This window comes from Phocoena phocoena, chromosome 1, assembly GCF_963924675.1.
Source record: "Phocoena phocoena chromosome 1, mPhoPho1.1, whole genome shotgun sequence".
Taxonomy (NCBI): domain Eukaryota; kingdom Metazoa; phylum Chordata; class Mammalia; order Artiodactyla; family Phocoenidae; genus Phocoena; species Phocoena phocoena.
The window spans coordinates 135,354,529-135,380,237 of record NC_089219.1 but is presented as its reverse complement, the minus strand read 5'-3'; the positions used below and the strand labels follow the sequence as shown (position 1 = coordinate 135,380,237).

The 25,709-nt window shown below is 45.1% G+C and overlaps 1 protein-coding gene across 1 annotated transcript; it reads right to left on the bottom strand.

Moving 5' to 3' along the window:
• Window positions 1–976: 976 nt before the first annotated feature.
• On the bottom strand, window positions 977–25,512 carry TOR3A (torsin family 3 member A). The gene is made up of 6 exons (XM_065870886.1): window positions 25,044–25,512; window positions 23,796–23,909; window positions 22,945–23,210; window positions 21,163–21,341; window positions 1,817–1,941; window positions 977–1,227 (listed from the first exon to the last, which is right to left on the bottom strand). Exons 1-6 carry the CDS (start codon window positions 25,510–25,512, stop codon window positions 977–979), a joined length of 1,404 nt encoding a protein of 467 aa, XP_065726958.1.
• Window positions 25,513–25,709: the final 197 nt, after the last annotated feature.

The window sequence follows — 25,709 nt, the reverse complement described above, 5'->3', positions numbered from 1 at the left end:
CCTGTGTATAGAGGCACAAAGTACACATTTACACATGGTCATTCAATCCTCAACGATGACTGTTTTTCTTTTTAAAGCTGGGAGCACAGGAGTGCTGTTTTCATAAATATAAGGGCAGTATGCTGTGGATGCTTCTTCAGTAAGAGGTTGAAATAGCCTGGCTCAGCTGATGTGGTTCCAAAGCAAACTGAAGTAAACTGGCAGACGAGGCAGTCACCCTGTCAGCTCTGTGAGTGCCAGTATATGTCCCCCGTCTCCACCAGTCCCCACCAGTGTTACCTGGCATGTGGAATTTTGCTGAGTGAGCACGATTACTAGGGCTCAGTAAGAAGGTAAGTAAGCCGAGGGTTTTAGAAAAATACAAAATTTTATTAATCTTTACATACGATAAAATCATGTCAAGGTCCCTAACTTAAAAAAATAATAATTTTAATTGATTTAAATCTGCAGAGCAGAACAAGGCTTAGCCTACACTGACCTGATTAAAAAAAAAAAAAAATCTTCCTCTGTGCACTTTTTCCTTCAGCCTGAGGCTCTTTCCTGATCTCACAGATAGAAGCTGATCAGCTTCCCTCTGGGAATAACAACTTGAAAGCTAACCCACCCAGTTCCTGCCACTGGTAAGCAGAAGTTCATTTTTGCCTTCTCTGTCACTGAGAATACTGCAGCCTCAGGCCCAACCCCCAAGCCCAGGCATCTGCAGGCAGGAGCTGATATGCTAATAAATCCTTGGGATTTATCTCCCACATGACTTTCTCCAACCAGCTGGCCGACCATTTTGGAATGTGGCTCTGTAAGGCACCAAGTGATTTTAAGAATTGGCTCTGTCTCTGATTTAAGGCCTCCCTTTTAGTGCTTGTGGCTGCTGGATGCTAGCCTGCCCCTCCAACCCGTTAACGTTCTGGACAGTGTGCTGACAGGCCCCTGGATCCTATTAGTGGAAGGAAGGCAGCTTTGGGAAGTTTTCATCTAGCTCTCAAGGCATGAAATAGTTAATTCTCTGGGAAACAGATTTGCATCCCTGAGAAGAGAAGAGTTGTTCCTCCTTGGGGACGTACACCATCATCTTGGCGATTTCATCTAGTGCCTCTTCCGTATACAGGAGCTCTTGGCTCAGGAAAGCATCACGTGCACACAGCCTCACGTGACGATACTCCAGTGGCAGGAAGGGGATGAAGAAGTCAATCAGGTTTTCCTTCACAAGACAGCTGTGTCCAAAGCCACTGTCTAAAATCAAGAGCAAAGTTACATGGAGTCTGACCTGGGGCTGAACCCAACTGGAATTATGAGGCGTCCCCCACCCTTAGGCCTGGGCAAGGTTTGTTCTTATATGCCAACTCCAGGAGGGCTGTCTGAACTTTATGTCAAGAACTATGCAACTGTGTCTTCCTTTAGGGAAACAGGGCCATGATTAACTGGATGTGTGAGAGAGGGAGAGGGGCTATGCCTGCCAGGTTATGGTTTCATTGGATGGCAGAAAGCAGAAGGTGGAGTGACCCTACCTATCCAACTGGAGGCTGAGCCACTGAGGCTCTCACAGTGAGACTTTCTTCCTCAGGGTCTGCATACTCCATAGACCACTGCCTGTATGGCCACGGCCAGCTTACTCCCTTACAAAGGACTTTCAGAAAAGGACTTCAGCTTTCTTGGCACTTTTCTAGTGCCTATCTGAAGTTGACAACGAGATGATTATATGGCGCATCCTCTGTGATCCTGAATACCCTATCTCATGAGTACACCTTCTAGTACATACACATCACCCTCCTCCTCCCCTCTCAACAGAGGCTTATTTTCTGCAAGGCTGGGAGTCACTTACCTGTGGCTTCCACAATCCCAGCCTGGAGTTGGGGCTCCAAGTGCTCCATCCCAATTTCTTCCCGGGACCACCCAGCCTTAAGCAGGTTCAGGACTACCTCATTGATGATATTGCCCCCAAGGTTACTGAAAGAGACAAGCCTGGTTAACAAATTCTGTTGTTGATTTTTTTAAATTGAAGTAGAGTTGATTTACAATATTGGGTTAGTTTCAGATGAACGACAAAGTGATTAGTTTTATATATATTTTTTCAGATTATTTTCCATTATAGGTGATTACAATATTGTTGGGAAAATTTTCCATTATAGGTGATTATAATATTGTTGGGAATATCGTTCCCTCTGTTATACAGTAAATCCTTGTTGCTTATCTATTTTATATAGTATCTGTAAATCCCGTACCCCTAATTTATCACCCCCCCTTTCCCCTTTGGTAACCAGAACTTTGTTTTCTACGTTTGTGGATCTATTTATGTTTTGTATATAGATTCATTTGTATTATTTTTTTTAGGTTCCATATATAAGTGATATCACATAATATTTATTTTTTTCTGACTTACTTCACTTAGTATGACATTCCCTAGGTCCATCCAGCAAAGGCAATATTTTGTTATTATGGCCGGTTAACATTCCATATTGTGTGTGTGTGTGTACCACATCTTCTTAAACGAATCGTCTGTTGATAGGCATTTGGGTTGTTTCCATGTCTTGGCTATTGTGGAGTGCTGCTATGAAAACTGGGCTGTTAAAGAAGAGCACACTAGTGCTGCTAAAGAACACTGCATGTATCTTCTCAAATTAGAATTTTTATCATTTCTGGATATATGCTTAGGAGTGGGATTGCTGGATCACATGGTAGCTCTATTTTTAGTTTTCTGAGGAACCTCCACAGTTTTCCATAGTGGCTGCACCAATTTACATTCCCACCAACAGTGCAGGAAGGTTACCTTTTCTCTACACCCTCTCTAGCATTTATTATTTGTAGACTTTTAGATGATAGCCATTCTGACCAGTGTGAGGTGATACCTCATTGTGGTTTTTTTTTTTTTTTTTTTTTTTTTTTGGCTGCGTTGGGTCTTCGTCGCTGCACGCAGGCTTTCTCTAGTTGCGGCAAGCGGGGGGCTACTCTTCATTGTGGTGCACGGGCTTCTCATTGCAGTGGCTTCTCTTGTTGTGCAGCATGGGCTCTAGGCCTGTGGGCTGATCAGCAGTTGTGGCTCGCAGGCTCTAGAGCGCAGGCTCAGTAGTTGTGGCGCATGTGGGATCCGCGGCATGTGGGATCTTCCCGGACCAGGGATCGAACCCGTGTCCCCTGCATTGGCAGGTGGGTTCTTAACCACTGAGCGACCTCATTGCTTGGAATTGTGAGGGGCAAGGGAAGTCCCCTCATTGTGGTTATGATTTACATTTCTCTAATAATTAGCAATGTTGAGCATCTTTGGATGTGCCTGTTGGCCATCTGTATGTCTTTGGAGAAATGTCTATTTAGGTCTTCTGACCGTTTTTTGATTTTTTTTTTTTTTTTGATATTGAGTTGTATGAGCTGTCTGTATCTTTTGGAAATTAAGCCCTTGTTGGTTGCATTACAAATATTTTCTCCCATTCCGTAGCAGGTTGTCTTTTCGTTTTGTTGATGGGTTCCTTTGCTGTGCAAAAGCTTTTAAGTTTGATTAGGTCCTATTTGTTTATTTTTGCTTTTCTTTCTTTCACCTTGGGAGACTGATCCAAGAAAATATTGCCACAACTTATGTCAGAAAATGTTTTGCCTATGTTCTCTTCAAGGAGTTTTATGGTGTCATGTCTTAGATTTCATTATTTTTATATTTGGCTTCCAAATGGATAAGCTGACCACTGAGCTAGATTTTACCTGAGGCCATAAGCCCCCAGCTAGAGAGGCTGGGGGTTCCCTGCTCAAGTTCAGCTGCTCAGCCAGACTTCCCCTGGCATCTATAGCTGGGGAAGCTGCTTATGACGACACTCTTCTACTTCCTGAAGCTGTGGCCCGACTCCTCCTCCTGCAGGAAGGCCTGCCAGGCAGGTCATCTGTGTACACGCAAGACCACAGTTGCATCAGCTGAGGCAAGACCTGCCCACTGCCAAGGGATTGCCCAATCCTGCATTCCTCACAGGAGGCAAAGGAGTGTTTACCTTTCCATGGGCTGCAGGACAGGCATCCAGGGTGAAAGGGCGAGGAAGAGGATTCACTTGCTCAGCCCCAGGGGCACAGACTCCAGTGCCTTCCCCATTTCTGCCCAGAAAGCCACCTGACACTAAGTTTGTTGAGAGCATAAGCTTAGCCTGTTTGTGGTAACCCAGTGCCTAGCACCTGTCAGGCGCTCAATATTTATTAAATGTTTACTGAATAAATGGACATCTCTGCATGTTTATCTACACTATCTCCACCTCCCTTCTGAATTTCTTCCTCCACGTTACAGGCTTTATCTCACCCACCAATACATAACCTGGGCCCCTTTTCTATTCCAACCCCACCCCTAGTCTTCAGCTCCTCAGGCACCAACAATTACACCTTTAAACAGATGTTGCCTTCCCAGAACACTTCAATTCCCTTGCATAGCCTCCCAGGTTGCCTGCTGACTGGGAGGTCTGAAGGGATCAAGGGACAGAAGGCACCTCTAGAAACAAACTCTCTCCCCTGGCTCCGGGACAGGACGACATGAAATCTCACCACAGAGGAAGGAGGCTCAAAGACCTCTCCAGAACTGTGATCACAAAACCCAGCCTTAACTGCTAAGTCTTCCCTGAAGAACAGATACAAACTTGACTCAATCATAATCTCTCTGAACCTTAGTTTCCTAATTTGTAAGATGAGAGACTTGAAGCAGACAATTTAAGAAGCCCTCCTTAGGTCACCTTGGATTCAGTGGTCAAAAAATAGACACTTCTGTGAGCACCTGCTATGTGCTGGGGTACAAGGCCTTTGATTCCATGAGTAACTGACATTTGTATAGTTCTCTGCATTTTCCAAAGCCCTTTCTATCCATTCTTTTTCTGACAGCAGCCCAAAGAGAACAGGCATTAATTACCCTCTTCACTTTACAGCTTCAACGGAAGAGGCCAGTAGCTCTGATCCCCAGAGTTCCACTGTGCCTGTCCTGCCCCGTGACTCCATTCCCAGAGCCTTCTGTACTTGGTAGAAATGGGCAAAAGTAGTCAATGTTAGTAGTTAGTTAGTCAATGTTACTAACTACTAACCAAGCAGTTAGTACTTGGCCAGGAGCCCCAAATTCCTCAGGCCCAGGTGAAGGACTGGCTGAGTGCTGGGGCAACTCTAGCCATAGCCCCACTACACCCCCTGCTTCAGCTGCCACCTCCTCCTTTCCGCCGTCCGACACCACCACTTTGCAGGGGGGCCAGCAGAGCCGCTAGGACTTCACTTCAAATAGCAGGTTTAGGATTTTTTTCAGAATTAAACCACTGGCCTTACACTAGTGACTTGTTTACACCATCAATTTGAATCAGCTGTGCTTTTCTTTTAAATACAAGAGTCCTCACCACACAGGTAAGGTTATTGTAGAAATCAAGTCCAGAGACACCATCTTCCCCCACCTATCACTAGACTAGCTGAAAACTTTGGGGTTTAGAGGTGCTGCTTTCTGGCTGCCCGAGGCAGGGGTGCAAGCTGCTGCACCGCACTGACAGCCTAGCTGGCCCATGGGCTCCAGACAGTCCACCCAGGCCTGTTGGGGACCACTGGCTCTCACAGGCCAGGCCCACACCGGGGCCACTGGAACTGGAAGCCATGTCCTTGCCTCTCAGTCACCAGTGTGCATCTTCCTCCCTAGGGGCTCAAAGGCTCCTTCAGGGCCAGTGCAGCCTCTGCATCCCCTGCCACAGTAGGCCCAAAGGGTAGCTTGTCCACAGTGGCTCTCTTCCTGGCCCTGCCTCCACTCTGCCAGTGTCTGCTCATCAAGACCCCGTGGCCTCAGACAGTGCACAGCCGCTGGGTCACTAGGGGGAAAGGGCAGGTGGTGGGACAGGGGCACTGCCAGCAGGTCAATGACCAAAACACTACAAACGCAAAGTTTGCCTAGAGATAGCAGGGTCACCTGGGTCGCATTAGGAAATCCTGGCAACAGCAAGGGTGAGGTTTTCCAAGCTGAGAACTGGTAGGGAAGTCAGTACCCTGGCACCTTGAGCCAAGCTGGGGAAACGTCGGCCACAGCCACAAGGCAGAAGAAGGCTTGGCCTGGTAGGAGGAAGGAGGAAGGAGCCAGTCAGTGGAGGGGGGAAGAAGCCACGCGTGAAGTCAAAGGATCCCTGCAATAGGAAGGGTGTCCTGAGGTAGCTGGGCACTAGGCTTCCTTCTGTTCTGAGAAAAGGACTCTGCCTGCAGGAATGGTTCCAGGGGTCCCCTGCCAGGGCTTCGGTGGAGAAGCCTTGGTGAACCAAGGTGATTCCTTATTTTGCCTCCTCTGCATTTTGGAGCCCCTACCTAGTTCACTGCAACAGGAAGAGATCCGCACTTCTGGGCTACCTCAGAAGGTGATAAGTAGTATCACAGAGTTTACTGTCCTTGCCTCCTGATTCTGATCACGCAAGTCATATCAGAAAATCTTTCTCTGCTTTTCTCTGAAAATCACCGTTGGGGGCTCCCAAAGGCCCTCCTTTGCAATGCATTGTAGCGTTCCGTCAGCCTTATTTACAGACCAGGAAGGACTTGCCACTGACACACCAAAATCCCAACCCAGCAACAGTTTAATAAACTGGTTCCACCTTGTCTTGCGGGTCCACAACGAACCAAGATCTGCCCTCCACAGCTCACTCCTTCACACATTCCAAGCCTGGATGAAAAACCAGACCCCTTACTTCTCCTCACAGGGTATACCCTAAAGCTGGGGGAAATCCCCTAGCAAGCATGTACTGGCCTGCAGGAGGCGGGTGACAGTGGGGAGGAGTGGTTTGGCTTCCACTGAGTGCAAGAAGCTGCTTGTGAAGCATTCAAGTCGGGCCAACAGGGACCCAAACTTGACTGCTAACAGACCTTAGGCAGGACTTTCTGTTGGAGCTGCCATAAAAAGATAGGATTGGACAGCTTGATTTCAAAATTAACATTTTGCAAGCCATTTCTAGAGCCTGTGGCACACAGTAAGAGGGAACTCCTAGTGTGTACATTTCCAACTATATTACAAAGCTTTAGCAATCAAAGCAGTATGGTACTGGCATACAAACAGACACACAGATAAATGTAACAGAATAGAGTCTGGAAATAAATCCATACATATATGGTTAATTAATTTACGACAGAGCTATAAGTATGCAATGGGGAAAGGACAGTCTCTTCAATAAATGGTACCGGGAAGCTACATGCAAAATGAACTTAACCACAAAAAAATGCTGGAACTGACCAAACAAGATATCCTACAACCAAAGACAAAGAAGAAGCCACAATGAGACAGTAGGAGGGGCATAACTGCGATAAAATCAAATCCCATACCTGCTGGGTAGGCAACCCACAAACTAGAAAATAATTATATCACAGAAGTTCTCCCACAGGAGTGAAAGTTCTGAGCCTCACGTCAGGCTCCCCAACCTGGGGGTCTGGCAACAGGAGGAGGAGCCCCAAGAGAATCTGGCTTTGAAGGCCAGTGGGGTGTGAGCACAGGAATTTCACAGGACTAGGGGAAACAGAAACTCCACTCTTGGAGGGTGCACACAACGTCTCATGTGCATCAGGACCCAGGGAAGAAAGCAGTGACCTCCCCTAAGAGCCTAGACAAAACCTACTTGCTGGTATTGGAGGCTCTCCTGTGGAGGCAGGGGGCAGCTGTGGCTCATTGTGGAGACAAAGACAATGGTGGCGGTAGTTCTGGGGAGTGCTCATTGGCGTGAGCCCTGCTGGAGGCTGCTATTTTCTCACCAAGACCTGGTCCCACAACAGCCTTCAGGCTCCAGTGCTGGGACCTCAAGCCAAACGGCAGAAACACAGCCACACCCATCAACAGACAGGGTGCTTAAAGTCTTCCTGAGCGTACAGCTACCTGCTAAACACACCCCTTGACATGGCCCTGCCCACCAGAGGGACAAGACCCAGCTCAACTGCAATCACAAAAAGTTATACAAAATGAAAAGGCAGAGGAATGTGTCCCAGATGAAGAAACAAGATAAAACCCCAGAAGAACAACTGAATGAAGTGGATAGGCAATCTACCTGAAAAAGAATTCAGAGTAATGACAGTAAGGATGATCCAAGATCTCGGAAAAAGAATGGAAGCACAGATCTAGAAGATAACAAGAAATGTTTGTAACAAAGACCTAGAAGAACTAAAGAATAAGCAGACAGGGCTTCCCTGGTGGCGCAGTGGGTAAGAATCTGCCTGCCAATGCAGGGGACACGGGTTCGAGCCCTGGTCTGGGAAGATCCCACATACCGCAGAGCAACTAGGCCTGTGAGCCACAACTACTGAGCCTGCACGTCTGGAGCTTGTGCTCCGCAACCAGAGAGACCGTGATAGTGAGAGGCCCGCGCACCACAAAGAGTGGCCCCACTTGCCGCAACTAGAGAAAGCCCTCGCAGAGAAACGAAGACCCAACACAGCCAAAAATAAATAAATTAGTAAATTAAATAAAGAAAAAATCTGTTACAAGGTGAGGAAGGCAATCCTCATAAAAGTAAAAAAAAAAAAAAGACATGTATACAATAACTGAAATAAAAAATACACTACAAGGAATCAATAGCAGAATAACTAAGGCAGAAGAATGGATAAGTGAGCTGGAAGACAGAATGGTGGGAATCACTGCCATGGAACAGAATAAGGAAAAAAGAATGAAAAGAAAAGAGGACAGTCTAGGATACCTCTGGGACAACATTAAATGCAACAACATTCGCATTATAGGAGTCCCAGAAGTAGAAAGAGAGAGGACCTGAGAAAATATCTGAAGAGATAATAGCTGAAAAATTCCCTAACATGGGAAAGAAACAGTCACCCAAGTCCAGGAAGCAAAGAGAGTTCCAGGCAGGGTAAATACCAGGAGGAACATGCCAAGACACACAGTAATTAAACTGACAAAAATTAAAGACAAAGAAAAAATACTAAAAGCAACAAGAGAAAAACAACAAATGACACACGAGGGAATTCCCATAAGGTTATCAGCTGATTTCTCAGCAGAAACTCTGCAGGCCAGAAGGGAGTGGCATGATGTATATAAAGTGAAGAAAGGGAAGAACCTACAACCAAGAATACTCTACCCAGCAAGGCTCTCATTCAGATTCAATAGAGAAATCAAAAGTTTTACAAACGAGCAAAAGCTAAGAGAATTCAGCACCACCAGACCAGCTTTGCAGCTTCTCTAGGCAGAAAAGAAAAGGCCACAACTAGAAACAAGAAAATTATGAATGGAAAAGCTGACTGGAAAAGGTGAACATACAGTAAAGGTAGGAAATCACCCACACACAAATATGATATCGAAACCAGCAATCATGAGAAAAGGTGAGTACAAATGCAGGATACTGGAAACGCATTTGAAATTAAAAGACCAGCAACTTAAAACAATCTTGTTTATATATAGACTGTTATATCAAAACCTCATGGTAACCGCAAACTGAACATCTACAATAGATACACAAAAGAAAAAGGAATCCAAAAACAACACTAATGTTAGTCATCAAATCACAAGAGAACAAGAGGAAAGGAAAAAAAAGACCTACAAAACGAATCCAGAACAATTAACAAAATGGCAATAAAAACATACATATCAATAATTACCATAGGACTTCCCTGGTGGCGAAGTGGTTAAGAATCTGCCTGCCAATGCAGGGGACACGAGTTCGAACCCTGGTCCGGGAAGATCCCACATGCCATGGAGCAGCTAAGCTTGTGTGCCACAACTACTGAGCCCGTGCTCTAGAGCCTGCGAGCCACAACTACAGAGTCTACGTACTACAACTACTTAAGCCTGTGTGCCTAGAGCCTGTGCTCCACAACAAGAGAAGCCACCGCAATGAGAAGCCCGCATACCACGATGAAGAGTAGCCCCCACTCGCCGCAGCTAGAGAAAGCCTGAGCACAGCAACAAAGACCCAACATAGCCAAAAATAAATAAAAAATAAATAAATTTATTAAAAAAGATTACCTTAAATGTAAATGGATTAAATGCTCCAACCAAAGTACACAGACTGGCTGAATGGATACAAAAACAAGACCTGTATATATGCTGTGTGTAAGAGACCCACTTCAGACCTAGAGACACATGCAGACTGAAAGTGAGGGGGTGGAATAAGGTATTTCATGTAAACGTAAATCAAAAGAAAGCTGGAGGAGCAATACTCATATCAGACAAAATAGATTTTAAAATAAAGACTGTTATAAGAGACAAAGAAAGAAACTACATAATAATCAAGGGATCAATCCAAGAAGATAAAACAACTATAAATATATATGCAACTATATATTTGAGCACCTAGATACACAAAAGGAGCACCTCAATATATAAGGCAACTACTAAGAGCCATGAGAGGAGAAACTGACAGTAACACAGAAGAGTGGGGGACTTTAACAGCCCATTTTCATCAATGGACAGATCATCCAGACAGAAAATCAATAAAGAAACATAGGCCTTAAATGATACATTAGACCAGGTGGACTTACTTGATATTTATACAGCAATCCATCCAAAAACAGCAGAATACACATTTTTCTCAAGTGCACATGGAACATTCTCCAGGATTGATCACATGCTGGGCCACAAAGCAACCCTCGGTAAATTTAAGAAAACTGAAATAATATCAAGCATCTTTTCCAACCACAACACTGAGATTAGAACTCTACAGGAAGAAAACGGTAAAAACAAACACGTGGAAGCTAAACAGTGCTACTAAATGACCAGTGGATCACTGAAGAAATCAAAGGGGAAATAAAAAAAAACCTAGAGAAAAATGAAAATGAAAGCACAATGATCCAAAACCTAGGGGACGCAGAAAAAGCAGTTCTAAGAGGGAAGTTTATAGTAGTACAATCTTACCTCAGGAAACAAGAAAAATCTCAAACAACCTAACATTATACCTAAAGCACTAGAGAAAGAAGAACAAAACCCAAAGTTAGTGGAATGAAATAAATCATAAAGATCAGAGCAGGAGTAAATGAAAGACAAAGAAAACAATAGAAAAGATCAATGAAACTAAAAGCTGGTTCGTAGAAAAGATAAACAAAATTGATAAACCTTTAGCTAGACTCATCAAGAAAAAAAGGGAGAGGGCTCAAATCAATGAAATTAGAAATGAAAAAGAGAAGTTGCAACAGACAACAGAGAAATACAAAGGATCATAAGAGACTACTATGAATAACTATATGCCAATAAAATGGAAAACCTAGAAGAAATAGGCAAATTCTTAGAAAGGTACAATCTCCCAAGACTGACCCAGGAAGAAACAGAAAATATGAACACACCAATCACAAGTACTGAAATTGAAACTGTGATTAAAAAACTCCCAACAAGCAAAAGTCCAGAACCAGATGGCTTCACAGACGAATTCTATCAAACATTTAGAGAAGAGTTAACACCTATCTTTCTGAAACTCTTCCAAAACAATTGCAGAGGAACGAACACTCCTGAATTCATTCTGAGGCCCCACCACTCTGATAGGAAAACCAGACAAAGATACCACAAAAAAAGAAAGTTACAGGCCAATATCACTGTTAAACATAGACACAAAAATCCTCAACAAAATACTAGCAAACCGAACCCAACAATACATTAAGAGGATTGTACACCATGATTATGTGGGATTTACCCCAGGGATGCAAGGATTTTTCAATATCTGCAAATCAAAAAATTCTTCAACAAATTGAATTATAAAAACCATATGATCATCTTGAAGATGGCAGAGTAGGACGTGCGCTCACTCCCTCTTGGAAGAACACCAGAATCACAATTAAATGCTGAACAATCATCGACAGGAAGACACTGGAACTCACCAAAAAAGATATCCCATATGCAAAGACAAAGGAGAAGGCGCAATGAGACGGTAGCAGGGGCGCAATCACGGCAAAATCAACTCCCTTAACCGCTGGGTGGGTGACTCACAAATGGGAGATCGATTATACCACAGAAGTCCACCCACTGGAGTGAAGGTTCTGAGCCCGTCGACCCGGGGGTCCGGCAACAGGAGGAGGAATTCCCAGAGAATCAGACTTTCAAGGCTAGCGAAGTTTGATTGCAGGACTTTGAAAGGACTGGGGGAAACAAGAGATTCCATTCTTGGAGGGCACACACAAAGCAGTGTGCACAGGACCCAAGGGAAGGAGCAGTGACTCCATAGGAAACTGAACCAGACCTACTTGCATGTTGGAGGGTCTCCTGCAGAGGCAGGGGCCAGCTGTGGCTCGCTGCAGGGACAAGGACACTGGCAGCAGAAGTTCTGGGAAGTACTCCTTGGAGTCCACCAAAGAGTCCGACCATTAGCCCCACCAAAGAGGCCGTAGGCTCCAGTGCTGCGTTGCCTCGGCCCAAACAACCAACAGGGAGGGAACTCAGCCCCACCCATCAGCACACAAGCGGATTAAAATTTTACTGAGCTCTGCCCACCAGAGCAACATCCAGCTCTACCCATCACCAGTCCCTACCATTAGGAAGCTTGTACAAGCCTCTCAGATAGCCTCATCTACCAGAGAGCTGACAGCAGAAGCAAGAAGAACTACAATCCTGCAGCCTGTAGAATGAAAACCACATTCACAGAAAGACAGACAAAATGAAAAGGCAGAGGACTATGTACCAGATGAAGGAACAAGATAAAACCCCAGAAAAACAACTAAACCAAGTGGACATAGGCAACCTTCCAGAAAAAGAATTCAGAATAATGATAGTGAAAATGGTCCAGGATCTCGGAAAAAGAATGGAGACAAAGATCAAGAAGATGCAAGAAATGTTTAACAAAGACCTAGAAGAATTAAAGAACAAATAAACAGAGAAGAACAATACAATAACTGAAATGAAAAATACACTAGAAGGAATCAATAGCAGAATACCTGAGGCAGAAGAATGGATAAGGGACCTGGAAGACAGAATAGTGGAACTCACTGCTGTGGAACAGAATAAAGAAAAAGAATGAAAAGAAATGACAACCTAAGAGACCTCTGGGACAACATTAAACGCAACAACGTTCGCATTATAGGGGTCCCAGAGGAGAAAAGAGAAAGAACCGGAAAAAATATTTGAAGAGATTATAGTCGAAAACTTACCTAACATGGGAAAGGAAACAGTAAACCAAGTCCAGGAACACAGAGAGTCCCAGGCAGGATAAACCCAAGGAGAAACATGCCGAGACACATAGTAATCAAACTGACAAAAATTAAAGACAAAGAAAAATTATTAAAAGGAACAAGGGAAAAATGACAAATAATGTACAGAGGAGCTCCCATAAGGTTAACAGCTGACTTCTCATCAGAAAACAAGCCAGAAGGGAGTGGCATGATATATTTAAAGTGATGAAAGGGAAGAACCTACAACCAAGATTACTCTCCCCAGCAAGGATCTCAATCAGGTTCGATGGAGAAATCAGAAGTTTTACAGACAAGCGAAAGCTAAGAGAATTCAGCACCTCCAAACCAGCTCTACAACAAATGCTAGAGGAACTTCTCAAAGTGGGAAACACAAGAGAAGAAAAAGACCTACAAAAACAAACCAAAGCAATTAAGAAAATGGTAATAGGAACATACATATCGATAATTACCTTAAATGTGAATGGATTACATACTCCAACCAAAAGACACAGGCTTGCCAAATGGATACAAAAACAAGACCCATATATGCTGTCTACAAGAGACCCACTTCAGACCTCGGGACACATACAGACTGAAAGTGAGGGGATGGAAAAAGATATTCCATGCAAATGGAAATCAAAAGAAAGCTGGAGTAGCAATACTCATATCAGATAAAATGACTTTAAAATAAAGAATGTTACAAGAGACAAGGAAGGACACTACATAATGATCAAGGGATCAATCCAAGAAGATAGAACAATTATAAATATATATGAACCCAACAGAGGAGGACCTCAAAAAATAAGGCAATGGCTAAGAACTATAACAGAGGAAATCGAGAGTAACACAATAATAATGGGGGACTTTATTGCCTCACTTACACCAATGGACAGATCATCCAGACAGAAAACTAATAAGGAAACACAAGCTTTAAATGAACAACAGACCAGATAGATTTAATTGATGTTCATAGGACATTCCATCAGAAAACAGCAGATTACACTTTCTTCTCAAGTGCACATGGAACATTCTCCAGGATAGATCACGTCTTGGGGCACAAATCAAGCCTCAGTAAATTTAAGAAAATTGAAATCATACCAAATGTCTTTTCTGATCACAACGCTATGAGATTAGAAATAAATTACAGGGAAGAAAACGTAAAAAACAGAAACACATGGAGGCTAAACAATACATTACTAAATAACCAAGAGATCACTGAACAAATCAAAGAGGAAATCAAAAAATTCCTAGAGACAAATGACAATGAAAACACAATGATCCACAACCTATGGACGCAGCAAAAGCAGTTCTAAGAGGGAAGTTTATAGCAATACAAGCCTACCTCAAGAAACAAGAAAAATCTCAAATAAACAATCTAACCTTACACCTGAAGGAACCAGATAAAGAAGAACAAACAAAACCCAAAGTTAGTAGAAGGAAAGAAATCATAAATATCAGAGCAGAAATAAATGAAATAGAAACAATAAATGAAATAGCAAAGATCAATAAAACTAAAAGCTGGTTCTTTGAGAAGATAAACAAAATTGATATACCATTAGCCAGACTCCAAGAAAAACAGGGAGAGGACTCAAATCAATAAAATTAGAAATGAAAAAGGAGAAGTTACAACAGACACCGCAGAAATACAAAGCATCCTAAGAGACTACTACAAGCAACTCTATGCCAATAAAATAGATAACCTGGAAGAAATGGACAAATTCCTGAAAGGTATAACCTTCCAAGACTGAACCAGGAAGAAACAGAAAATATGAACAGGCCAATCACATGTAATGAAATTGAAACTGTGATTAAAAATCTTCCACCAGGGGCTTCCCTGGTGGCGCAGTGGTTGAGTATCTGCCTGCTAATGCAGGGGACACGGGTTCGAGCCCTGGTCTGGGAAGATCCCACATGCCGCGGAGCAACTAGGCCCGTGAGCCACAACTACTGAGCCTGCGCGTCTGGAGCCTGTGCTCCACAATAAGAGAGGCTGCGATAGTGAGAGGCCTGCGCACCATGATGAAGAATGGCCCCCGCTTGCCACAACTAGAGAAAGCCCTCGCACAGAAACGAAGACGCAACACAGCAAAAATAAATTAATTAATTAATAAACTAAAAAAAAAAATTTTCCAACAAACAAAAGTCCAGGACCAGATGGCTTCACAGGTGAATTCTATCAAACATTTAGAAAAGACCTAACATCCATCCTTCTCAAACTCTTCCAAAAAATTGCAGAGGAAGGGACACTCCCAAACTCATTCTACGAGGCCACCATCATCCTGATACCAAAACCAGACAAAGATACTACAAAAAAGAAAATTACAGACCAGTATCATTGATGAATATAGATGCAAAAATCCTCAACAAAATACTAGCAAACAGAATCCAACAACACATTAAAAGGATCATACACCATGATAAGTGGGATTTATCCCAGGGATGCAAGGATTCTTCAGTATACACAAATCAATCAATGTGATACACCATATTAACCGACTGAAGAATAAAAGCCATATGATCATCTCAATAGAGCAGAAAAAGCTTTTGACAAAATTCAACATCCATTTATGATAAAAACTCTCCAGAAAGGGGGCATAGAGGGAACCTACCTCAACATAATAAAGGCCATATACAACAAACCCACGGCAAACATCATTCTTAGGTGAAAAACTGAAAGCATTTCCTCTAAGATCAAGGATGTCAACTCTTGCCACTATTATTCAACATAGTTTTGGAAGTCCTAGCTACAGCAATCAGAGAAGAAAAAGAAATAAAAGGAATCCAAATTGAAAAGAAGCAAAACTGTCACTGTTTGCAGATGACATGGTACTATACATAGAGAATCCTAAAGATGCCACCAGAAAACTACTGGAGCTAATCAATGAATTTGGTAAAGTTGCAGGATACAAAATTAATGCACAGAAATAGCTTGCACACCTATACACTAACAACGAAAGATCAGAAAGAGAAATTAAGGAAACAATCCCATTCAACACTGCAACAACAAAAAAAAATACCTAGGAATAAACCAACCTAGGGAGGTAAAAGACCTGTACTCAGAAAACTGTAAGACACTGATGAAAGAAAGCAAAGATGACACAAACAGATGGAAAAATATATCATGTTCTTGGATTGGAAGACTCAATATTGTGAAAATGACTATCCTGCCCAAAACAATCTACAGATTCAGCGCGATCCCTATCAAATTACCAATGACATTTCTTACGGAACTAGAACAAAACGTCTTTAAATTTGCATGGAGACACAAAAGACCCCGAATAGCCAAAGCAATCTTGAGGGGAAGAAATGGAGCTGGAGGAATCAGACTTTGACTTCAGACTATATGACGAAGCTACAGTAATCAAGACAACATAGTATTGGCACAAAGACAGAAATACAGATCAGTGGAACAGGATAGAAAGCCCAGAGATAAACCCACGCACTTATGGTCAACTAATCTATGACAAAGGAGGCAAGGATATACAATGGAGAAAACACAGTCTCTTCAACAAATGGTGCTGGGAAAACTGGACAGCTATATGTAAAAGAATGAAATTAGAACACTCCCTAACACCATACACAAAAATAAACTCAAAATGGATTAAAGACCTAAATGTAAGATTGGACTCCATAAAACTCTCAGAGGAAAACATAGGAATAACACTCTCTGATGTAACTCACAGCAAGATCTTTTTTGATCCATCTCCTAGAGTAATGGAAATAAGAACAAAAATAAACAAATGGGACCTAATGAAACTTAAAAGCTTTTGCACAGCAAAGGAAACTATAAACAAGACGAAAAGGCAACACTCAGAATGGGAGAAAATATTTGCAAATGAAATCAATGGACAAATGATTAATCTCCAAAATATATGAACAGCTCATGCAGCTCAATATTAAAAAAACAAAAAATCTAAAAATGGGCAGAAGACCTAAATAGACATTTTTTCAAAGAAGACAGACAGATGGCCAAGAGGCACATGAAAAGCTGCTCAACAGCACTAATTATTAGAGAAATGCAAATCAAACCTACAATGAGGTATCACCTCACACTAGTTAGAACAGGCATCATCAGAAATCTAGAAACTACAAATGCTGGAGCAGGTGTGGAGAAAAGGGAACCCTCTTGTACTGTTGGTGGGAATGTAAATTGATACAGCCACGGTGGAGAACAGTATGGAGGTTCCTTAAAAAACTAAAAATAGAATTACCATATGACCCAGCAATCCCACTACTGGGCATATACCCAGAGAAAACCATAATTCAAAAAGACACATGCACCCTGATGTTCACTGCAGCACTACTTACAATAGCCAGGTCATGGAATCAAGCTAAATGCCCATGGGCAGATTAATGGATAAAGAAGATGTGGTACATATATACAATGGAATATTACTCAGCCATAAAAAGGAATGGAACTGGGTCATTTATAGAGATGTGGATGGACCTAGAGACTGTCACACAGAGTGAAGTAAGTCAGAAAGAGAAAAACAAATATTGTATATTAACACATAGATATGGAATCTAGAGAAATGGTACAGATGAACCTGTTTGCAAGGCAGAAACAGAGACATAGAAGTAGAGAACAGACATACAGACACCAAAGGGGGAAAGCAGTGGCGGGGTGGTAAGAATTGGGAGATTGGGATTGACATATATACACTAATACATAAAAAACAGATAATACGGGGTCTACTCTTCGTTGCAGTGTGTGGTCTTCTCATTGCAGTGGCTTGTCTTGTTGTGGAGCAAGGGCTCTAGGTGCTTCAGCAGCTATGGCACATGGGCTCAGTCGTTGTGGCTCACGGGCTCTAGAGTGCAGGCTCAGTAGTTGTGGCGCACGGGCTTAGTTGCTCCGCAGCATGTGGGATCTTCCCAGACCAGGGCTCGACCTGCATTGTCAGGTGGATTCTTAACCACTGCACCACCAGGGAAGCCCCCTCATTTTTGCCACTTTTATTCAACATAGGTTTTGGAAGTTCTAACCATGGCAATCAGAGAAGAAAAAGATATAAAAAGAAAAGGAATTCAAATTGGAAAAGAAGTAAAACCATCACTGTTTGCAGATTACATGATACGATACACAGAAAATCCTAAAGATGCTACCAGAAAACTACTAGAGCTCATCAATGAATTTGGTAAAATGACAGGATACAAAATTAATACACAGAAATCTGTTGCATTTCTATACACTAACAACAAAAGATCAGAAAGGGAAATTAAAGAAACAATCCCATTTACCACTGCATCAAAAAGAATAAAATACCTAGGAATAAACCTACTTAAGGAGCCAAAAGACCTGTACTCCAAAAACTGTAAGACACTGATAAAGAAATCAAAGATTACACAATCAGATGTAAAGATATACCATGTTCTTATATTAGAAGGATCAATATTGTCAAAATGACTATACTACGCACGGCAATCTACAGATTCAATGCAACCCCTATTGCATTATTGTACCAATGGCATTTTTTCACAGAAATAGAACAAAAAATGTTATAATTTGTATGGAGACACAGAAGACCCCAAACAGCCAAAGCAATCTTAAGAAAGAATAACAGAACTGGAGGAATCAGGCTCCCTGCCTTCAGACTATACTACAAAGCTAGTCATCAAAACAGTACAGTACTGGCACAAAAACAAATATAGATCAATGTAACAGGATAGAAAGCCCAGAGATAAACCCATGCACCTAAATGTCCATCAACAGAGGAATGGATAAAGAAGATGTGGTACATATATATAAAGAATGAAATATATATAAATGAAATATATATAAAGAATGAAATAATGGATGGACCTGGAGATTATCATACTAAGTGAAGTCAGACAGAGAAAGACAAATATCATATGATATCACGTATATGAGGAATCTAAAAAAATGATGCAAATGAACTTATTACAAAACAGAAACAGATTCATAGACTTAGAGAATAAACTTATGGTTACCAAAGGAGAAAGGTGGGGGGGAGGGATAAACTGGGAGTTTGGGATTGATATATACACACTACTGTATTTAAAATAGATAACCAACAAGGACCTATCATATAGCACAAGGTATTATGCTCAATATTGTGTAATAACCTAAAGGGAAAAGAATTTGAAAAAGAACAGATACATGTATATGTATAATGAATCACTTTGCTGTACACCTGAAACTAACAAAATAATCAACTGTACTCCAATAGAAAATAAAAAGTTTTTAAAAATGGATTAAAGACTTGAACTTAAGACCTGAAACTATGAAATTCCTAGAGGAAAACATAGGTGGTAAGTTACTTCACATTGGTCTTAGCAAATATTTTTTGGATTTGACACCAAAAGCTAAGGCAACAAAATCAAAAATAAACAAGTGGGACTACATCAAACCAAAAAGCTCCTGCACAGCAAAGGAAACCATCAACAAAACAAAAAGGCAGGGACTTCGCTGAGGTCCAGTGGTTAAGACTCCGCGCTCTCAATGTAGGGGGCCCAGGTTCGATCCCTGGTCAGGGAACTTGATCCCACATGCTGCAACTAACAGCCTGCATGCCGCAACTAAAAGGGCCCGCATGCCACACCTAAAGATCCCGCACGCAGCAGCGAAGATCCTGTGTGGCACAACTAAGACCCAGTGTGGCCAAATAAATAAATAATAAAACAGCAACCTACTAAATGGGAGAAAATATTTGCAAATCATATATCTGATAACGGGTTAGTATCCAAAACATACAAAGAACTCATACAACTCAATAGCAAAAAAATAGTCCAATTAAAAAATGGGCAGATCTGAATTGACATTTTTCCAAAGAAGACATACAAGTAGCCAACAGGTAGACAAAAGGTGCTCAACATCACTAATCATGGGGGATATTATGGAAATCATAACAGGTATGAGATACCACCTCATACCTTTTAGAATGGCTATCATTAAATAGACAAGAAATAACCAGTGTTGGTAAGGCTGTGGAGAAAAGGGAACCCTTGTGTATTGTTGGTGGGAATATAAATTGGTGCAACCACTATGGAAAACAGTATGGAGGTTCCTCAAAAAATTAAAAATACAACTACCATATGATCCAGCAATTCCACTTCTGGGCATTTATCCAAAGATAATGAAAACACTAACTTGAAAAGATATCTGCAGTCCTATGTTCAATGCAACATTATTCACAATAGCCAAGATAAGAAATAACCTGTGTCCATCAACAGATGAATGGATATAGAAAAAAATGTGTGTGTGTGTATATATACATACATACATACACACACACACACACACACACACATATATATAATGGAATATTATTCAGCATAAAAAGAAGGAAATCTTGCTATTTGCAACAACATGGATGGACCTTGAAGGCATTATGCTGAGTGAAATAGGTCAGACAGAGAAAGATGAATAAGACAAATACTGTACAAACTTCAAGCAATAAATAAGCCATGGGGATGTAATGTACAGCAGGGTGGCTTTAGTAAATAACACTGTAGTGCCTATTTGGAAGTTGTTAAGAGAGTACATATTAAAAGTTCTCATCACAAGAACAAAAACGTTTTGTAACTAGTATGGTGACAGATGTTAACTAGACTTATTGTGATCACCTCACAATATAAACAAATAGCTAATCACGTTGTCCACCTGAAACTAATATGTCAATTATACCTCAATTAAAAAAGAACACTTAATGTCCTTCTAAGAGGGGACTCCCAGTGTCCCTCTCTCAGGAGGCTATGTACTAACTGGGGAGTCTGAGGGGAGCCTCCCCATCCTAAGAGAACCATGGAGGAGGTCAGATGAGGGACAGCTTGTCCTCCCCAGGCTGGTCCTGGGAGCTAGTTAGCTGGCCTGTGCTGGGGGAGGGGATGTCAGAGTCCTTCAGAAGTGCTTGGCAGAATCAAGGCAGGAGCAGGGAGACCTAAGGCTCTCCGCCCCTGCTGCCACCCAGTCAGCTGGGTTACTGTTTTCTCTCCCAGAGTTTGTGTTGGTCTCCCTTGTGGAAAAGGGTGGGCAGCCTAGGAGAGCGTGGAAGCCCTCCACCACAGGCTTACAGGCCAAGTAACAGCTCCCAGGCCTGGCACACACAGCGCCTGGACAGGGTTCTTCCTCCCCTCACACAGTCCTCCTGACTGTCGTTCCCCAGACCTTACCTGAGAAAAAGAAAGATGGTTCTCGGGGACTTGGCCTTCGGGTTCTCGGGGGCCTGGTGTTCCAGGTGTGGCCTGAGGGCCTCTAGCAGTCCTGGGTGCAGCTTCTCAGCCTCATCTAAAATGAACAGGGTCTGGTGGCAGTGCTCCTGCGTCTTCCTGATCTGGCCTGCCAGCTGCTCCTGCACAGAACACAGGGAGCTGCTGAGGTGCAGTGGGAGGCACCTTCTACCCGGGAGGGCCCTGGTGAGGCACTGGTTTCCCCAGGGCGCCTGCAATGGATCACCTGGAGCTGGTTTCCACCGCAGAACCACCAATCCAAACCTCTGGGGGTGGAGCTAGGGCATCTGCCTCTAATGAGCTTCCCAGGTGATTCTCCTGAGCCCTGAGGTTTGAAAGCCAACTAGGTGGAGCCAGCCTGGGGAAAGGGAGAGGGCCTTTGGGAAATGGCCCCAGCCATGCTCCCTCCCCTTCAGGATGAGGTTCCGTCCCAGAACTAACCCTAACTCACCCTCCCCAGGGATAGGATTCAGGCTCTCACAGGGGGGTGATAGGCAGAGATAGGCTTGAATGCCCACAGGTGCCGTCTTGAACTCCCACAAGCAGAGCACCCGCTGGCACCAGGCTGGGCTCTCAGGGAAGAACCCAGGGGAGGACCTGTTTGGGACCCAGCCAACTCAAAACTGGGGTTCCCCGCCCCAGGCAGGATAGTAAGCCCTCTAGTGAAAAGATGCTGCTCTACAGGGTTCAGGAGAACAGGGCCAGCTCCTGCCCCAGGGTGGGGTGTTTTAGCAGAGCCCACACTCACCATCCACCTCTAGCCTTCCTGGATTCTGACTTCAGCCCCACCTCCCCATAGTGTGTGTGAGAGGATGGGCAGGGATGAGAGTGATTTTCACAGCGAGGAAGCTGAGATTCACAGCTGTTTTACTGCAAAGCCAGCCAGTTCTTTCTGGGAAGGCCCGGCTGACCAGCTGCCTGCCCTTAGAACACATTAGCCTACCCCTGCCCTCCCGGGCTGCACTGAAAGATTGCCAGGCAATCTGTCCTCAAAGGCTTACATGATCTTCCCAGGTTAACACACTACAAATATTGGAACTAAAAGCCAAACGTAGACACAACCACCTCTGTCATGCTGCAGTGGGGTTTGGTCATCGTCTGGCTAACATGTCTGAATGAAACCCAAAACAGCAGAGCAGCAGAGACACTTTCTGCTCTCCACTTGTTGACATATAATGAGTAGTTTGGGGAAGACGTGGAAAAATCACTTTCGATAAGCCTGTTTAAAAAGACAGTGGGATATGCAACTTTCTGTCCAATATAATTACAGTGACATAAAAGAGCACAGGGGAATGGCCTGAAGGAAGTACACCAGAATGCTAACTGTGGCGGTGTCCGTGTGGGGAGATCATGATAAAGTTTTTGCTTTCTCTGTTCCACACTTCCTGAGGCACTTCCATTACTCCTGTGACAGAAAAATCAACACACGAAGTCTCTGGTTAAGCTCAGTGCCTGGCCTCTCCTGTATGGCTGGGAGGGCGACAGCTCGGGACAAATAGCGTTTGGGACATCACTCTTTCCTCCACGTGTTCAGGGCCTCATCTGTGTGGAGTGGATGCCTCTGTGGGTTACAGGTTCCCTTGCAACTGCGCCCCCCGTCCTCCAACCGCCACACCCAGGGCTGGCTTCAGCCCCCCTCCCAGCACAGGGGCCTGCGCCTCAGCTGCCGGAGCCTTAGCCGGGCTCGGCCCCACTGGCCCAGCTCCCCGGCACGGCCGGCCTCACCTGGTACAGGTCCACATACTTGTGGTGAGGAAAGTGCAACGTGGCGACGAACACCTTGACACAGTCGCTCCTCAGCCCGTCCCGGTACAGGTTCTCTGCCAGCATCCGTGCCACGAAGTTCTTGCCTGTGCCAGACCAGCCGTGGAACGACAGAGCCAGGGCCTTGTCTGGCTGGGGCAGCTCCAAGTAGCCCCTGGCTGCTGTCAGGACCAGCTCCCGGGCCAGGTGCTGGCCGTGCAGGCGCACGCGCAGATCCGCCTCTAGGCCTAGGGCCAGGAAAGAGCCATGCTGAGAGGTGCCCACAGGTGCATCCCCACCAGGCTCAGCGACAGCTGAGAGACTGAGCACGCATAGACTGAGCGTCTATGAGGTGGGAGCCATCCTGTTTGGTGGCCTCAGGACAAGAAGCCACTGGGCAGACCTTGCAGCGGAAGAGATTCAGGGCTATTTTCTGAAGAGTTTGAGAAATCAACGTTGACTTCACCCTTTCTGAAGGTCCTGAAGACACCCCAGAAAGGTCGGCAGAATCCCACCCGGATGAGGAAGTTGCTCCCACCCAGAAGTTTTAGGACCCCCTAAATATTTTATGGAGACACCCTCATTTTATTCATTCTAATTCAATTCAGCAAACACCTAATGGAGGCAGCTAGTGTGTGCAAAGCCCTCCTCCAAGGCTGTCCTTCCTCTCAGCCATGAGGTCGCAGGGTTTCGATCAGGAGCCGTGGTGGAGACAGGGAGGGTGTGCTGCCAGCTGTGGGCAGGCAGAGGTTGGGTCCCTTAATCCTAGCATTTTCCTGAATTGCCTCCCCTCCCCACAGATTCCTGGGCCTTAGGGCCATGTAAGGTCCAACCTGTGAAGTTATTGATGATCCTGCAGTCCCCACTGTCACAACAGTCCTGGAAGCTGCAGTACCAGGTGGTCAGGATATCCAGGTACTGCTGGCCCAACAGGGGAAGGCTCCAGCCTGGAAAAGGAGGAGCTGTGAGACAGGGACGGAGCCCGGGGTCCAGGGAGAGCTGAGCACTGCCTCCCTTCTCCCGTCCTCTCTCCAGAGCCACTTCCCTGCTGCTCTGCCCTGGGCCTTCCTTGTGCCGCACTAGGGAATGGGCACAAATGGGCACCTCCGGCTATGAGGAAGCAGATGGCCTTGCTATATATAGATGCAGCTCCGGCTGCAGCAAAAGCTCAGTTTACTCAACAAATAAGCCTTAAGCATTTGTGCCAGACGTGTAAGAAACCCAAGCCCTGCCTGCAAGGAGTCTGGAGCCTAGGAGGGAGACACATAGTAACTGGTGATTATCATTCTTCCTACTTGCTTTGGATTGCAGAATCATCTGATCACGGCCAACCCCAAGTGTCTCGATTCTTTTATCAAATATCAATTTGAATATGCCCAGCATTAGCAAAAACGAAACAAAAACCATTCACTGGAATTTAGAACTCTCGATTTAAATGGAAGATGTTTCTAGCACCACTGCAGCATTACCGTTACAGTACTATTACAGGACCTAGAAGTAACGACATCGACTGCAAGGAGCTTCAGAGATCACTGGGTCCACGACCGTGATGTGACAACCTTGCCTCACGATTTGTCAGTGACAGAGAATAAATCAGAACTCAGGTCCGGTGGACTCATAGCCCAGCCTCCGCCGCCATAAGCAGCAAAGGGGAAGAAGGTACTTGGGGATGTATCCAACCGGGGACTTTCCTTAAAGCCATCAAGAAGGTGGGCAAGGGCAGCTCCTTGGAATGATGCCAGGGCAGGTTCGGAGACAGCAAGGAAGTGTGATCCGTCTGGAGGAGTCAAGAACGGGTGACGTGGGGGAGCGCAGCCAGGTCCACTCGTATGCACTAGGGCGCTGCGCCAGGGCTGGGAACGACGGCAGTGACGGGCCTTCCTGGTCCCGCAGAGGCTCCCTGCCCTCAGCCTGGCCCAAAGGCTGGGCGGAATAGCAAAGCCGGCGGCTAAGGCGCCCGCCTCGTGACCCCGATCACAATGGCCCAGGGCAGGCGCGAGGCTGACCTCCGTGCCCGGATTCCATCGTGCCTCGCGCACCCAGCCCGCGCTCTCCCGCCCTCCCGAGCCGGCGGGTCTTACCCGGGGGCCGCGCCGGCGGCTCCTCATCCTGCCTGCATCCCTCGGGCCACACGCGGCAGCTGAAGAGAGCCCAGTAGCGTCTGCAGAGGGCGCCGGCCGCCCTCAGCTGCTCCCGCAGGCCCTGGAAGGCCGACCAGGACCCGGCCGAGCCCGCCTCCTCGGCTCCCTCCGTCGGCCTCGCGCGGCCGCCGTCTCCCCACGTGCCCGGGGGCGGCAGCAGCAGCAGCAGCAGGAGCAGGAGCCAGAGCGGACTCCGCGGGTCGCGAGGCATGGCCGGGTCGGCAGCCGGTCCCTCCGCCGCCCGTCCTCCACGGCCCTTTCCAGCCACTGGTGGGCGGGGCGGCGCCGGCACTTCCGAGGCCCGGATTGGCCGGGGATTGGCGTTGCCACGGGAACCGCAGGCGGGCAGAGCTCGCCTCCCACGTGACCCAGGGCGAGCCAGACGCCGGCCGGGAACCGAAACCCGCATGGTACCCCGGAAGGCATCCCGAGGCCGCTTGCAGGCGCCGCCCACCCACCGGGGACTCGCTGCCAGGCAGCAAGCAGTCTCTTCTGGGTGATTGTGGTTGCAAAGAAGTTGAAGTCAGGCCTTAAGATGGCCACTGTCAGTAATCACCCAGATACTTCCGGGCAGCTCTGGTGGCCCATCTGAGGCCTACTTAACAC